Source organism: Nerophis ophidion, linkage group LG03 (assembly GCF_033978795.1).
Source record: "Nerophis ophidion isolate RoL-2023_Sa linkage group LG03, RoL_Noph_v1.0, whole genome shotgun sequence".
Lineage (NCBI taxonomy): Eukaryota > Metazoa > Chordata > Actinopteri > Syngnathiformes > Syngnathidae > Nerophis > Nerophis ophidion.
Genome location: NC_084613.1, coordinates 8668801 through 8686270, shown reverse-complemented (window position 1 = coordinate 8686270; position 17470 = coordinate 8668801). Strand labels below are relative to the sequence as shown.

Here is a 17470-nt window from a genome sequence, read left to right as displayed (position 1 = left end):
CTAAGGTAAATGTTTGCAAAGTTTGCTAAAATTGTGCAAAATTAGTTAATTTTTTTTTGCTTGTTAATGATAAAAATGATAGCATGCTAACAGTCGGCATGTGCCAAGTACCAAGTTAGAGGACTCCGGGCTCTTTACCTGCAAAGTTGGCTAAAAATATTAGCACGCTAATGTTAGCACGCTAGTATGCCGAAGTTAGCACACTAACCATCAGCCTGCTAACAGTGAGCAAATAGTACGTACCAAGTTGTATGATTCTGAGCTGTAAAATTAGCCAACCAAGTTAGCATGCTAATGCTAACACGAGTCATGTACCACGTTATATAACTGCATGGTGAGCAAAAACAAACGTCAGTATGCCAATGTTAGCATGCTAGCAGCTGACTAAATCAAGAGAGGGGGGCGTGGACCGCATTGGCGGTTCTGACCGGTCAGTGATGACGGGTTTCATGGGCGGCGTGGTCGCCACAGAGGTCAGGTCGCCGTCGTCGTCCATCTCCTCGTCGCTGGAGTCGTGGATCAATTCCGTCTCATCTTCGCCGTCCGCTTTCTTCTTGCATTGGGATTTGTGCTGGATGGACCCGTCCAGCTCGTCGCCATAGTAACCTGCCCGACAAGACGCAAAGTAAAAACTAAAATGTCATCGAGTTGCTTCGGCGGGTGTTGCTGCTTTCAGGGACATACGGTAAAACATCAGCATGCTAATCTTAGTAGTATCGAAAGTCACGATTTGTAGGTTTAAACGAATGAAATGAACTAAAATGCTAATAAAAACAACAAAACATTAGCATACTAACGATAGCATGTCAACATAAGAAAATTTTGACGACTTAAAGATGGCGCCAAGTGTAAAAAAACAATATTTTTATGTTTAAATGATGCAAATTAGCTAAAATACTAGCATAAAACGTTACCATGCTAATTTTAGCATGCTAATGTTAGCATGATGACATAAGAAAATTAAACTTACTTCTAAGATGGCGCCAAGTGTTAAAAGTCACAATGTTTATGCTTAAATGAAGCAAATTAGCTAAAAATGCTAACATAAAACATTGGCATGCTAATGTTAGCATGATGACATACAAAAATTTAACGTACTTCTAAGATGGCGCCAAGTAATAAAAGCCACAATGTTTAGCCAAAAATGCCAGCAGAAAAGATTAGCATTCTAACGTTAGCATGATAACATAAGAAAAGTTAGCGTACTTCTACGATGGCGCCAAGTATTAAAAGCCCTCATTTTTAGGATTTTAATGCTAATCTTAGTCGTATCAAAAGTCAGGATTTGTAGGTTTATACGAATGAAATGAGCTAAAATGCTAGTAAAAGAAAACAAAACATTAGCGTACTAACGATAGCATCTCAACATAAGAACATTTTACCGACTTCAATGATGGCGCCAAGTGTAAAAAAACAAAATTTGTATGTTAAAATGAGGCACATGAGCTAAAATACTAGCATGAAACGCTACCACTAGTGATTTAGGGCTATATAAGTAAACATTGATTGATACCATGCTAATGTTAGCATGGTAATGTTAGCGCAATGACATAGGAAAATTGTACGTACTTCTAAGATGGCGCCAAGTATTAAAAGTCACAATGTTTATGCTTAAATGAAGCAAATTAGCTAAAAATGCTAACATAAAACATTGGCATGCTAATGTTAGCATGATGACATACGAAAATGTAACATACTTCTAAGATGGCGCCAAGTAATAAAAGCCACAATGTTTAGCCAAAAATGCCAGCAGAAAAGATTAGCATTCTAACGTTAGCATGATAACATAAGAAAAGTTAACGTACTTCTACGATGGGGCCAAGTATTAAAAGCCCTCATTTTTAGGATTTCAATGAATGAAAATAGCCAAAATGCTAGCATAAAACATCAGCATGCTAATCTTAGTAGTATCGAAAGTCTCGATTTGTAGGTTTATACGAATTAAATGAGCTAAAATGCTAGTAAAAAAAAAAAAAACGTTAGCGTACTAACGATAGCATGTCAACATAAGCATTTTTTGCCGACTTCAAAGATGGCGCCAAGTGTAAAAAAACACAAATTGTATGTTCAAATGATGCAAATTAGCTAAAATACTAGCATAAACATTACCACGCTAATGTTAGCATTTTGGTGCAGACAACACCTTATAATGGGACTTCACATCTCAACACGGACATATTTGTGTCAGAATTAAACTCCACTGTGTTCGATGGGGAGCGACATGAAGGTGTCGGTTTCTTTGATGTATTGTAATTTTTTTCGGTATCGAATACGTCAACTTGGTTCAAAAAAGTTTAAATGTGTATTTCATTTTTTTAAATTTATTTTCAGCATCAAACGGTTGAAAAAAATGCTTTTAGTTTAAATAAGGATTTTTCTTCCTTAGGGAAATTGATGCACTTTAAATCTTTTGTGTTACCGACTAAAAAATTTTAATAATCAAAAATAGTTAAATAGTCAAAACAATTTATAGTTTGAATAAGGATTTATATATAGTTTGGTATTAAATACTTCGCCTTGGTTAAAAATTGTTTATAGATTAAGTAAATATTACATTTTGAAAATGTTATTTTTAGTATTAAATGGTTCAAAAGTCGGTCAAAAAAGCTAAAAAAAAATAAAAAAAATTTTTTTATCATGTTAATAATAAAATGCTAGTTTAAATAAGGATTTTTTTTTTTTCAGTAACAAATACTTCAACTTGGTTAAAAAAAGTTTGAATATGTTTTAAATTTTTGGAATTTTATTTAAGTATCAAACGGGTCAAGTCAGTCAAAAAAATGCTTTTAGTTTAAATAAGGATTTTTATTTCCAGTATCAAACAAATACTTCAACTTGGTTAAAAAAAGACTAAATGTGTATTTAATTTTTTGAATTTTATTTTCAGTATAAAACGTTTCAAAAAAATGCTTTTAGTTTTAATAAGGATTTTTCTTCCCTAGGCAAATTGATGCACTTTAAATCTTTTGTGTTACCGACTAAAAAAATTTAATAATTAAAAATATTTAAATAGTCAAAACAATTTGTAGTTTAGATAAGGATTTATAATTTTTTTTGGTATTTAACACTTCACCTTGGTTAAAAATTGTTTATAGATAAAGTAAATATTACATATTAAAAATTGTATTTTTAGTATCAAACGGTTCAAATCAGTCAAAAAAATGCTTATAGTTTTAATTAGGATTTTTTTTTTTCCCGAGGCAAATTGATGCACTTTAAATCTTTTGTGTTACCGACTAAAAAATGTTAATAATTAAAAATAGTTAAATAGTCAAAACAATTTCTAGTTTAAATAAGGATTTATAATTTTTTTTCGGTATTAAATACTTCGCCTTGGTTAAAAATTGTTTATAGATTAAAGTAAATATAAAATTTTAAAAATTGTATTTTTAGTATCAAATGGTTCAAAAGTGGGTCAAAAAAGCTAAAAAAAAAATAAAAACTTTTTTTTTTATCACGTTAATAATAAAATGCTAGTTTAAATAAGGATTTTTTTTTTTCGGTATCAAATACATCAACTTGGTTGAAAATTGTTTATAGGTTAAGTAAATATTACATTTTAAAAATAGTATTTTTAGTATCAAATGGTTCAAAAGTCGGTCAAAAAAGCTTAAAAAAAAGAAAAAGTTATCATGTTAATACTAAAATGCTAGTTTAAATAAGGATTTTTTTTGTCGGTATCAAATACTTCAACTTGGTTAAAAAAAAGTTTTAATATGTTTTAAATTTTAGGAATTTTATTTAAGTATCAAACGGTACAAAAAATGTTTTTAGTTGAAATTTAAAAAAAATTCAGTATCAAATACTTTAACTTTGTTAAAAAAAAAGTTTAAATATGTATTGAATTTTTTAAATTTTACTTTCAGTTTCGAATGGTTCAAGTCAGTCAAAAAAATGCTTTTAGTTTTAATAAGGATTTTTTTTTTCGGTTTCAAATACTTCAACTTGGTTAAAAAAAGTTATAAATATGTATTTAATTTTTTAAATTTTATTTTCAGTATCAAACGGTTAAAAAATATGGTTTTAGTTTAAATAAGGATTTTTTTTTCGGTATCAAATACTTCAACTTGGAAATGGTATTTTTAGTATCAAATGGTTCATAAGTCGGTCAAAAAAGCTAAAAAAAAAAAGAAAAGAAAAAGTTATGTTAATAATAAAATGCTAGTTTTATTGAGGATTTTTTTTTCTGTGTCAAATAGCTCAACTTGGTTAAAAATTTGTTTATAGATTAAGTAAATACTACATTTTAAAAATGGTATTTTCAGTATCAAATGGTTCAAAAGTCGGTCAAAAAAAGCTAGAAAAAAAAAAGAAAAAAAGTTATGTCAATAATAAAATGCTAGTTTAAATAAGGATTTTTTTTTGTAGGTATCAAATACTTCAACTTGGTTAAAAAAAGTTTTAATATGTTTTGAATTTTAGGAATTTTATCTAAGTATCAAACGGTACAAAAAAATGTTTTTTGTTGAAATTAAAAAAAAAATCAGTATCAAATACTTTAACTTTGTTAAAAAAAAAAAAGTTTAAATATGTATTTAATTTTTTAAATTTTACTTTCAGTTTCAAATGGTTCAAAAGTCGGTCAAAAAAGCTAAAAAAAAAAAAAGAAAAAGTTATCATGTTAATAATAAAATGCTAGTTTTATTATGGATTTTTAATTTTTTCGGTATCAAATACTTCAACTTGGTTAAAAAAAGTTTTAATATGTTTTAAATTTTAGGAATTTTATTTAAGAATCAAACGGTACAAAAAAACATTTTTAGTTGAAATTTAAAAAAAAATCCGTATCAAATACTTTAACTTTGTTAAAAAAAAGTTAAAATATGTATTTAATTTTTTTAATTTTACTTTCAGTTTCGAATGGTTCAAGTCAGTCAAAAAAATGCTTTTAGTTTTAATAAGGATTTTTTTTTTCGGTTTCAAATACATCAACTTGGTTAAAAAAAGTTATAAATATGTATTTAATTTTTAAAATTTTATTTTCAGTATCAAACGGTTAACAAATATGGTTTTAGTTTAAATAAGGATTTTTTTTTTGGTATCAAATACTTCAACTTGGTTAAAAATTGTTTATGGATTAAGTAAATATTACATTTTAAAAATGGTATTTTTAGTATCAAATGGTTCAAAAGTCAGTCAAAAAAGCTAAAAAAAAAAGAAAAGAAAAAGTTATGTTAATAATAAAATGCTAGTTTTATTAAGGATTTTTTTTTCTGTGTCAAATAGCTCAACTTGGTTAAAAATTTGTTTATAGATTAAGTAAATACTACATTTTAAAAATGGTATTTTCAGTATCAAATGGTTCAAAAGTCAGTCAAAAAAAGCTAGAAAAAAAAAAGAAAAAAAGTTATGTCAATAATAAAATGCTAGTTTAAATAAGGATTTTTTTTTTGTAGGTATCAAATACTTCAACTTGGTTAAAAAAAGTTTTAATATGTTTTGAATTTTAGGAATTTTATTTAAGTATCAAACGGTACAAAAAATGTTTTTAGTTGAAATTTAAAAAAAAAATCAGTATCAAATACTTTAACTTTGTTAAAAAAAAAAAAGTTTAAATATGTATTTAATTTTTTAAATTTTACTTTCAGTTTCAAATGGTTCAAAAGTCGGTCAAAAAAGCTAAAAAAAAAAGAAAAAGTTATCATGTTAATAATAAAATGCTAGTTTCATGAAGGATTTTTTTTCGGTGTGAAATACCTCAACTTAGTTAAAAATGTGTTTATAGATTAAGTAAATACTACATTTTAAAAATGGTATTTTTAGTCTCAAATGGTTCAAAAGTCGGTCAAAAAAGCTAAAAAAAAGAAAAAAAAAAAAGGAAAGTTGTGTCAATAATAAAATGCTAGTTTAAATAAGGATTTTTTTTTTCGGTATCAAATACTTCAACTTGGTTAAAAAAAATGTAAATATGTATTTAATTTTTTTAAATTTTATTTTCAGTATCAACGGTATCTTTTGTGTTACCGACTAAAAAATGTTAATAATAAAAAAAATAAATTTTTTTTTAATTATTTAAAAATGTTTAAAAAATGTTTTAAAATTCAAAATGAACTGACACAAAATGTGAAATCTTTATGTCCGGATGACAAATCCCATACCTATGGTGACTTCAAAGTTGATGGGCTTGTCTCCGATCTTCCTGTCAATCATGGTGGCCTCCAGGAAAGATCCGAAGAGGAAGAATTCCTCGATATTCCCAGTTGCATTCTGGGAAATAACCTCAGCGTTAGCGTCTCCCATTGCGGGCCACGAAATCCCGTGGTCTCACCTCCGAGATGTTGGGTATGCTCTCCAGCTGCACCTCGGTGGAGCTGGAGGTGTCGGGCGACGAGGGGTCCAGGATCTCCACGCCCAGGTTGATGAGCAGGCGGGCCCTGAAGGACACGCCCTCGCCAAGACCCTCGTTCAGCTCTTGGTATTCGTCCATGAGGGTGTAGGTGCGAGTGGAGCCGTACATGTTCACCCAAGCGGGGCCCAGCGTGGGCAGGAAGCCTGGGAGACGCAACAGCATCCTCAATTAAAATTATGTTAGCATGCTAACGTTAGCATGCTAACATTAGCATGATGACATTAGCATGATGACATAGGAAAAGTTAGCGTACTTCTAAGATGGCGCCAAGTATTAAAAGCCCTCATTTTTAGGATTTTAATGAATGAAAATAGCCAAAATGCTATTGTGGAGGGGGGCGTGGTCCACGCACTCCTGGTATTCGTCCATGAGGGTGTAGGTGCGAATGGAGCCGTACATGTTCACCCAAGCGGGGCCCAGCGTGGGCAGGAAGCCTGGGAGACGCAGCAGCATCCTCAATTAAAATTATGTTAGCATGCTAACGTTAGCATGCTAACATTAGCATGATGACATTAGCATGATGACATAGGAAAAGTTAGCGTACTTCTAAGATGGCGCCAAGTATTAAAAGCCCTCATTTTTAGGATTTTAATGAATGAAAATAGCCAAAATGCTATTGTGGAGGGGGGCGTGGTCCACGCACTCCTGGTATTCGTCCATGAGGGTGTAGGTGCGAATGGAGCCGTACATGTTCACCCAAGCGGGGCCCAGCGTGGGCAGGAAGCCTGGGAGACGCAACAGCATCCTCAATTAAAATTATGTTAGCATGCTAACGTTAGCATGCTAACGTTAGCATGCTAACATTAGCATGATGACATTAGCATGATGACATAGGAAAAGTTAGCGTACTTCTAAGATGGCGCCAAGTATTAAAAGCCCTCATTTTTAGGATTTTAATGAATGAAAATAGCCAAAATGCTATTGTGGAGGGGGGCGTGGTCCACGCACTCCTGGTATTCGTCCATGAGGGTGTAGGTGCGAATGGAGCCGTACATGTTCACCCAAGCGGGGCCCAGCGTGGGCAGGAAGCCTGGGAGACGCGACAGCATCCTCAATTAAAATTAGGTTAGCATGCTAACGTTAGCATGCTAACATTAGCATGATGACATAGGAAAAGTTAGCGTCTTTCTACGATGGCGCCAAGTATTAAAAGCCCTCATTTTTAGGATTTTAATGAATGAAAATAGCCAAAATGCTATTGTGGAGGGGGGCGTGGTCCACGCGCTCCCGGTATTCGTCCATGAGGGTGTAGGTGCGAGTGGAGCCGTACATGTTCACCCAAGCGGGCCCCAGCGTGGGCAGGAAGCCTGGGACACCTAATAGCATCCTCAATTAAAATTATGTTAGCACACTAACGTTAGCATGATGACATAGGAAAAGTTAGCGTCTTTCTAAGATGGCGCCAAGTATTAAAAGCCCTCATTTTTAGGATTTTAATGAATGAAAATGCTGTTGTGGAGGGGGGCGTGGTCCACCTGTTCCCTTTATCAGCAGCGTTGGAAACCATGAGAGGGGGCCGGCGAACGAGAGAGCGAGCTGAAAAGACACTCTTGAGCTGAAAAGCTAAAAGATTTTTGAACATTTATTATTGTAAAAACATTAACGGCCGCGCCAGGGTGTGGTGTTTTCCCGCGACGCAAACGAGGATCCGGGTCGGAGACTTCAACAGCTATCGTAAAACATCAGTAGTATCAAAAGTCATGATTTGTAGGTTTATACGAATGAAATGAGCTAAAATGCTAGTAAAAAAACAAAACATTAGCGATAGCATAAGAAAATTTTGCAGACTTCAAAGATGGCACCAAGTGTAAAAAAAAAACTATTTTTATGTTTAAATGATGCAAATTAGCCAAAATACTAGCTTAAAACGCTACAATGCTAATGTTAGCATGATGACATACGAAAATTGAACCTACTTCTACACAAAGGAAAAGGAAAACCGCGAAAAAGTCAGAATAAGTCGGGGGGGTATTGTGACCGGTTGTGACGAGACCTTTACGACAAGAGTGAAGTGAAGTGAACTTTATTTATATAGCGCTTTTTCTCTAGTGACTCAAAGCACTTTACATAGTGAAACCCAATATCTAAGTTCCATTTTAAACCAGTGTGGGTGGCACTGGGAGCAGGTGGGTAAAGTGTCTTGCCCAAGGACACAACGGCAGTGACTGGGATGGCGAAAGCGGGGATCGAACCTGCAACACTTAAGTTGCTGGCACGGCCACTCTACCAACCGAGCCAAACCGCCCCAACAGCTTTCATAAAACATCAGCATGCTAACCTTAGTAGTATCAAAAGTCATGATTTATAGGTTTATACGAATGAAATGAGCTAAAATGCTAGCGAAAAAACAAAACATTAGCGATAGCATAAGAAAATTTTGCAGACTTCACAGATGGCACCAAGTGTAAAAAAAAACATAATTTTTATGTTTGAATGATGCAAATTAGCCAGAATACTAGCTTAAAACGCTACAACGCTAATGTTAGCATGATGACTTACGAAAACTGAACGTACGTCTACACAAAGGAAAAGGAAAACCGCGAAACAGTCCGAATAAGTCGGGGGGGTAATGTGACCGGTTGTGACGAGACCTTTACGACAACAGTGAAGTGAAGTGAACTTTATTTATATAGCACTTTTTCTCTAGTGACTCAAAGCACTTTACATAGTGAAACCCAATATCTAAGTTACATTTAAACCAGTGTGGGTGGCACTGGGAGCAGGTGGGTAAAGTGTCTTGCCCAAGGACACAACGGCAGTGACTAGGATGACGGAAGCGGGAATCGAACCTGCAACCCTCAAGTTGCTGGCACGGCCGCTCTACCAACCGAGCTAAACCGCCCCAACATCTGTCATAAAACATCAGCATGCTATAGGTTTATACGAATGAAATGAGCTAAAATGCTAGCGAAAAAACAAAACATTAGCGATAGCATAAGAACATTTTGCAGACTTCACAGATGGCACCAAGTGTAAAAAAAAACACAATTTTTATGTTTGAATGATGCAAATTAGCCAGAATACTAGCTTAAAACGCTACAACGCTAATGTTAGCATGATGACTTACGAAAACTGAACGTACGTCTACACAAAGGAAAAGGAAAACCGCGAAACAGTCCGAATAAGTCGGGGGGGGGGTAATGTGACCGGTTGTGACGAGACCTTTACGACAACAGTGAAGTGAAGTGAACTTTATTTATATAGCGCTTTTTCTCTAGTGACTCAAAGCGCTTTACATAGTGAAACCCAATATCTAAGTTACATTTAAACCAGTGTGGGTGGCACTGGGAGCAGGTGGGTAAAGTGTCTTGCCCAAGGACACAACGGCAGTGACTAGGATGACGGAAGCGGGAATCGAACCTGCAACCCTCAAGTTGCTGGCACGGCCGCTCTACCAACCGAGCTAAACCGCCCCAACAGCTATCGTAAAACATCAACATGCTAACCTTAGTAGTATCAAAAGTCATGATTTGTAGGTTTATACAAATGAAATGAGCTAAAATGCTAGTAAAAAAACAAAACATTAGCGATAGCATAAGAACATTTTGCAGACTTCACAGATGGCACCAAGTGTAAAAAAAAACTATTTTTATGTTTAAATTATGCAAATTAGCCAAAATACTAGCTTAAAACGCTACAACGCTAATGTTAGCATGATGACATACGAAAATTGAACCTACTTCTACACAAAGGAAAAGGAAAACCGCGAAAAAGTCCGAATAAGTCGGGGGGGTAATGTGACCGGTTGTGACGAGACCTTTACGACAAGAGTGAAGTGAAGTGAACTTTATTTATATAGCGCTTTTTCTCTAGTGACTCAAAGCACTTTACATAGTGAAACCCAATATCTAAGTTCCATTTTAAACCAGTGTGGGTGGCACTGGGAGCAGGTGGGTAAAGTGTCTTGCCCAAGGACACAACGGCAGTGACTAGGATGGTGGAAGCGGGAATCGAACCTGCAACCCTCAAGTTGCTGGTACGACCACTCTACCAACCGAGCTAAACCGCCCCAACAACTATCATAAAACATCAGCATGCTAACCTTAGTAGTATCAACAGTCATGATTTGTATGTTTACACGAATGAAATGAGCTAAAATGCTAGTAAAAAAAACAAAACATTAGCGATAGCATAAGAAAATTTTGCAGACTTCAAAGATGGCACCAAGTGTAAAAAAAAAAACACAATTTTTATGTTTGAATTATGCAAATCAGCCAGAATACTAGCTTGAAACGCTACAACGCTAATGTTAGCATGATGACTTACGAAAATTGAACGTATTTCTACGCAAAGGAAAAGGAAAACCGCGAAAAAGTTGTGACAAGACCTTCACGACAAGAGTTATAGTGATGCATGCTGGGTTATGCTTTGATTTCATATCAAACAATTGCGAAAATTAATTTTTATTGTCAATATCGGCTGCTGGGTTTCATTATTTTCATGTTTCCTGCTGGTGGTCTGCCTCGGGATTTTTTCAACCTTCAAAAGAATGTTGAAATTAGTCAATTTTGCCCTCGCAAAATTGACTAATGATCTATTGCTAACGATGGATTCTGATGCGTCATCTATGTTGCTGCTCCTCGATCTTAGCGCTGCTTTCGATACCGTCGATCATAATATTTTATTAGAGCGTATCAAAACACGAATTGGTATGTCAGACTTAGCCCTGTCTTGGTTTAACTCTTATCTTACTGACAGGGTGCAGTGCGTCTCCCATAACAATGTGACCTCGGACTACGTTAAGGTAACGTGTGGCGTTCCCCAGGGTTCGGTCCTTGGCCCTGTACTCTTCAGCATCTACATGCTGCCGCTGGGTGACGTCATACGCAAATACGGTATTAGCTTTCACTGCTATGCTGATGACACCCAACTCTACATGCCCCTAAAGCTGACCAACACGCCGGACTGTAGTCAGCTGGAGGCGTGTCCTAATGAAATTAAACAATGGATGTCCACTAATTTTTTGCAACTTAACGCCAAAAAAACGGAAATGCTGATTATCGATCCTGCTAGACACCGACCTCTATTTAATAATATAACTTTAACATTTGACAACCAAATAATAAAACAAGGCGACAAGGTAAAGAATCTGGGTAGTATCTTCGACCCAACTCTCTCCTTTGAGGCACACATTAAAAGCGTTACTAAAACGGCCTTCTTTCATTTCCGTAATATCGCTAAAATTTGCTCCATTTTGTCCACTAAAGACGCCGAGATCATTATCCATGCGTTTGTTACGCCTCGTCTCGATTACTGTAACGTATTATTTTCGGGTCTCCCCATGTCTAGCATTAAAAGATTACAGTTGGTACAAAATGCGGCTGCTAGACTTTTGACAAGAACAAGAAAGTTTGATCACATTACACCTGTACTGGCTCACCTGCACTGGCTTCCTGTGCACTTTAGATGTGACTTTAAGGTTTTACTACTTACGTATAAAATACTACACGGTCTAGCTCCATCCTATCTTGCCGATTGTATTGTACCATATGTCCCGGCAAGAAATCTGCGTCCAAAAGACTCCGGCTTATTAGTGATTCCTAAAGCCCAAAAAAAGTCTGCGGGCTATAGAGCGTTTTCCGTTCGGGCTCCAGTACTCTGGAATGCCCTCCCGGTAACAGTTCGAGATGCTACCTCAGTAGAAGCATTTAAGTCTCACCTTAAAACTCATCTGTATACTCTAGCCTTTAAATAGACCTCCTTTTTAGACCAGTTGATCTGCCGCTTCTTTTCTTTTTTCTCCTATGTCCCCCCCATCCCTTGTGGAGGCGGTCCGGTCCGATGACCATGGATGAAATACTGGCTGTCCAGAGACTAGACCCAGGATGGACCGCTCGTCGGGACCCAGGATGGACCGCTCGCCTGTGTATGGGTTGGGGACATCTCTACGCTGCTGATCCGCCTCCGCTTGGGATGGTTTCCTGTGGACGGGACTCTCGCTGCTGTCTTGGATCCGCTTTGAACTGAACTCTCGCGGCTGTGTTGGAGCCACTATGGATTGAACTTTCACAGTATCATGTTAGACCCGCTCGACATCCATTGCTTTTGGTTGCCCACATCTGAGGTCCTCTCCAAGGTTTCTCATAGTCAGCATTGTCACTGGCGTCCCACTGGGTGTGAGTTTTCCTTGCCCTTTTGTGGGTTCTTCCGAGGATGTCGTAGTCGTAATGATTTGTGCAGTCCTTTGAGACCTTTGTGATTTGGGGCTATATAAATAAACATTGATTGATTGATTGATCGATTGAAAAACACGGTAGTAGACAAACAATAACTATGTATATTGTGGTGGCATCCTGTTCGTGACGCCAATTTTACGTGGTGGAAAAGTCCGGATCTTAAAGAGGAACAATAGAGAGTTTGTTACACCAGTTTTGTTTACTCATAATCAGATGGTACAAAGTTGGATTGAATCGAAGTGTCTCATGAGACGAAAGAAGGTGCACCCTCATGAAAAGAATTAAAAAGAGCGCACACTTCTTATTCATACGCTCCCTGTTTGCCTGATTGTAGCAGAACAACTTATGTAACCGTCCAAATGTTCAAATGTCACCCCACCAACAGAACTAGCCCTTGGTCAGGGTGACTTGACCTCTTATGTCGTGTCCCTTCCAGTGCATTCAGTTTAGAGGTAACCCTCGGACAGAAATTTTCCACTACAATATCTTTATTTTTTCCTACGAGAACACTAAACTTCTCATGTCTTGTCGTACTGTTGATCCCGATCATTTTTAACAGCGCTATTAATCCCGACTCAGCAGTTTAGCTCTAGAACTAATAATAGAATTGCTTTACCGCAGGGTTTTGAGGCCTCACCTTTGTCCCCGTCATTGGAAATCTTCTTCAAATCCAGGAAGTGCGTGCCTATCGCGACGTCGTTGACTTTGTCCGAGTCTCGGATTTGAATTTTCATGCGTTTGCAGAGCGGCGGGAACATCTCGGTGAAGACGACCTGTTCATTCCAGATGGGCTCGTAGCAACTCTTTTGAACCGACGTCCTCCCCTGTCGGCAACACACGGCATCCTGGTGTTCATGGAACTATTTGGTTACGACAATAATACATGCAACTCGTGTCGAGGTTCCAATAATACAAAAGCCTAAAGCGGTGAAGTTGTCACGTTGTGTAAATGTTGGTGATGTTGTCAGGACGGAGAACAGAAACAGACAGGCTTAAATAGCTGGGACATAATCAGTGAAAACAGGTGAAAACTAATGAGTTGCTATGGTAACAAAACAAACCAGAGAATACAATGATTTGCAAATCCTTTTCAAATTATATTCAATTGAATAGACTGCGAAGAAAATATATATATTTTTATGTTCACACTAAGAAACTTCATTTTTCTTTGCAAATAATCATTAACTTGGAATTTAATGGCATCAACACATGTGCAAAAAAGGCATTTTTACCAGTGTGTTACATGGCCTTTCCTTTTAACAACACTCAGTAAAGGTTTGGGAACTGAGGAGACACATTTTTGAAGTGGAATTCTTTACAGGTCTGGACTACAGACAGGCCGGTCTAGTACCTGCACTCTTTTACTACGAAGCCACGCTGTTGTAACACGTGGTTTGGCATTGTCTTGCTGAAATAAGCAGGGGCGTCCACGATAACGTTGCAACACATGTTGCTCCAAAACCTGTATGTATCTTTCCGCATTAATGGTGCCTTCACAGACGTGTAAGTTACCCATGCCTTGGGCACTAATACACCCCCATACCATCACAGATGCTGACTTTTACATTTTGCGCCTCTTAGGCCCGGAGGACACAACGTCTACAGTTTCCAAAAACGGCATGGAGGTAAAGACATTATAACACTATAACTAAAAAAATGGAAAAAACAAAAGGCGTGCACAATGGCGGAGAACAAACCTGACTAATGAAAACAAACAAAAACTTGCACTATGGCATGAATAGCGAACTATAAACAAAACTTACTCGGCATAGAACTGTGAAACATGGCATGACTTGAGTAGAGGTATCGAGGGTGATAGACGGTGATGTTGCCAGGACGAAGAACAGAAACAGACAGGCTTAAACGGCAGTGACATAATCAGTGAAAGCAGGTGCAAGACATGAGGACAGGTGGAAACTAATGAGTTGCTATGGTAACATAACAAACCAGGAAGTGCAAAAACAGGACCTGAGTGTCCAAAAAACAAAAAGAACATGACTAAAACAAAACATGATCACAGACATGACAGAGGCAGAAGAAGCAAAGCAGCTTGTTAAGACTTTAGCTTAGGAACTCGTTCGGTACACCCCCGTACCAAAACGGTTCAATACAAATACACGTACCGTTACACCCCTACCATTTACACAACGTGCCAACTTCACTGGTTTAGGGTTTCGCACAAATGTATCAAAGGTACCGTATTTCCTTGAATTGCCGCCGGGTATATAGTATGCACCTGCCTAGAATTACTGCCGGGTCAAACTCGTTTCGCCAAATAATTAGCGCATGTTTAGCATTACCGCCGGCTCAGGATTAACGCCGGGTCAAACTCGTTTCGCAAAATATTATTTTTATTAGCGCATGTCTGGAATTTCCGCCGGGTCAAACTCGTTTCGCCAAATGATTAGCATATGCCTGGAAATTCCACAGGGTCAAACTCGTCACGTCACGAGTGACACTTCACCTGTCATCATTTTCAAAATGGAGGAGGCTGATTTCAATCATTTGAAATCGCATAAAGGGAAGAAGATTAAGAGCTATTCAGTAGGATTTAAGGTCCAAGCTATTGAATATGCTAAAAAGTGAAGTGAAGTGAATTATATTTATATAGCGCTTTTCTCAAGTGACTCAAAGCGCTTTACATAGTGACACCCAATATCTAAGTTACATTTAAACCAGTGTGGGTGGCACTGGGAGCAGGTGGGTAAAGTGTCTTGCCCAAGGACACAATGGCAGTAACTAGGATGGCACAAGCGGGAATCGAACCTGCAACCCTCAAGTTGCTGACACAGCCACTCTACCAACCGAGCTATGCCGCCCCAAAAAGAACAGTAAGCAGCTATGTTTTATTAATATACCGTAGCTGCGTGTGTCAAATATGAGTCATTAAATGACTCCCGCCTCCTGGTGGTAGAGGGCGCTAGTGATCCTTCTTGCGACTACTCGGCTGCAGAAGAAGCGACAACAAGCAGCAAGAGTTTATTTTTTCCTCTCGCTTGCACTTTTAACATGGAGGATTACATGTCTAAAATAAAACCGTTTTCTAAACTGGACTTTCAATCGAAGCAGGAGGTAATAAAGGAAGATCTCCATCGAGACAGAGAGACTTTTAAAACTGAAGAAAGATAAGGAAGACTTCTATAAACAAGTTATCGATGCTTTTTGATCAGAAGGAGCTGCGCATGGACTTCGTTTATAAGTCAAGGTAAGACCATAATAACGTTTTTTTATTTATTTTTTATCCTTACATCACACTCAAATTTTTAAGCGCAGGCCTAAATTTACCGCATGCCTTTGGTAAGCGGTAAGTGAGAAGAAGTTTTAAATTAATCAGCGCCCCGGTGGCAATTCAAAGAAATACGGTATGTGACTTTTGTCCGTGGTTTTTGAGTGTTACTCGCCTTCTGCCCAGCAAACTGCACTTGGACATAAGGGTCCACCAGGTCTTTGTTCTCGCCTATGAACGCCTTCTTGACGTTGGCCATGATGCTGGTGTTCATCCTGGGCAGACCCTCGGCTCTGTAGACCTTCAGGTAGTAGCGGGCCCACTGCCGCTCGGCCGGGACCCCCTCCGGGATCAAGAGGTTGCTGGAGGACAAGGACATCAGTCGGAAGTCCGCAAGTCCTACGACGGAGCGGCGTCAGGTTTACCCTTCCACGTCGTCGTCGTCCGACTCGTTGGCCTTGCGCGGGGTCTTGACGGCGTCTCCCTTGGCGACCACGGCGACGTCGCACTTGACGTAGCCTTTGCACCCGGCCGTGATGTCGTCGGGGTCGGACAGCAGGGCCCATTTGTGGTTGAACTGATGTTCTAAAGACAGGAAGGAACAGTTAGGATGAGGACCAAGGTGGTTTACCTTGGGGGCGTCACCTGGCTGGGCGTAGATGGTGCCCACGTCCATTTTGAAAGTCCCCACCAGTGTCCCGCTTCGCAGGAGGTTTTTGGAGTGGATCACCTACGAAGGTGGCACAGTTGATGTAAGTCTCAGTGCTCGCCGTTCTCATTCATCCTGATCTAAGTTGGAATGACCGTAAGTCTTCAACCATAGAAAGTCTTTCAATGGTCGGAATCTGCGCTTTTGGGTGTTGTACGAGTTGTGCAAGTTCTCCCACTTAAAATGATGACAGAGGTCTGTAATTTTCATCATAGGTACACTTCAACTGTGAGAGACAGAATGTGGAAAAAAAAAATCCAGGAATTCACATTGTAGGAATTTTAAAGAATTTTTTGGTAAAATAAGTATTTGGTCAACCATTCAAAGGAGGTTTTGGCTCCAAATCTCACGATACATGGCCCCATTTATTCTTTCCTTAACACGGATCAATCGTCCTGTCCCTTTAGCAGAAAAACAGCCCCAAAGCATGATGTTTCCACCCCCATGCATCACAGTAGGTGTGGTGTTCTTGGGATGCAACTCAGTATTCTTCTTCCTCCAAACACGACGAGTTGAGTTTTTACCAAAATGGATACATGGATGATACAGCAGAGGATTGGGAGAATGTCATGTGGTCAGATGAAACCAAAATAGAACTTTTTGGTATAAACTCAACTCATAGTTAATATTGTAAATCCTGCGTAAAAGATCAGCAATGTTCATATGTTGTTAATATTCAGTGTTTTATCATTCATTGTTAATATTTTATTTTTTTAGGGTTTCAAAGGTGGCAGAGGGGTTAGTGCGTCTGCCTCACAATACGAAGGTCCTGCAGTCCTGGGTTCAAATCCAGGCTCGGGATCTTTCTGTGTGGAGTTTGCATGTTCTCCCCGTGACTGCGTGGGTTCCCTCCGGGTACTCCGGCTTCCTCCCACTTCCAAAGACATGCACCTGGGGATAGGTTGATTGGCAACACTAAATTGGCCCTAGTGTGTGAATGTGAGTGTGAATGTTGTCTGTCTATCTGTGTTGGCCATGCGATGAGGTGGCGACTTGTCCAGGGTGTACCC

At 38.0% G+C, this 17470-nt stretch overlaps 1 protein-coding gene across 1 annotated transcript in view; it reads right to left on the bottom strand.

Annotated features, from left to right (window-relative positions):
• Window positions 1–17470, bottom strand: part of LOC133549069 (otoferlin-like) — a 181684-nt gene that overhangs the window by 83608 nt on the left and 80606 nt on the right. Inside the window, exons 8-14 of the mRNA XM_061894164.1 lie at window positions 16397–16481; window positions 16177–16336; window positions 15927–16113; window positions 13163–13349; window positions 6269–6492; window positions 6099–6207; window positions 429–606 (exon numbers count right to left, since the gene is read on the bottom strand). Of these exons, the coding sequence (XP_061750148.1) occupies window positions 429–606; window positions 6099–6207; window positions 6269–6492; window positions 13163–13349; window positions 15927–16113; window positions 16177–16336; window positions 16397–16481 (1130 nt within the window). The remainder of the gene's footprint in view (window positions 1–428; window positions 607–6098; window positions 6208–6268; window positions 6493–13162; window positions 13350–15926; window positions 16114–16176; window positions 16337–16396; window positions 16482–17470) is intronic.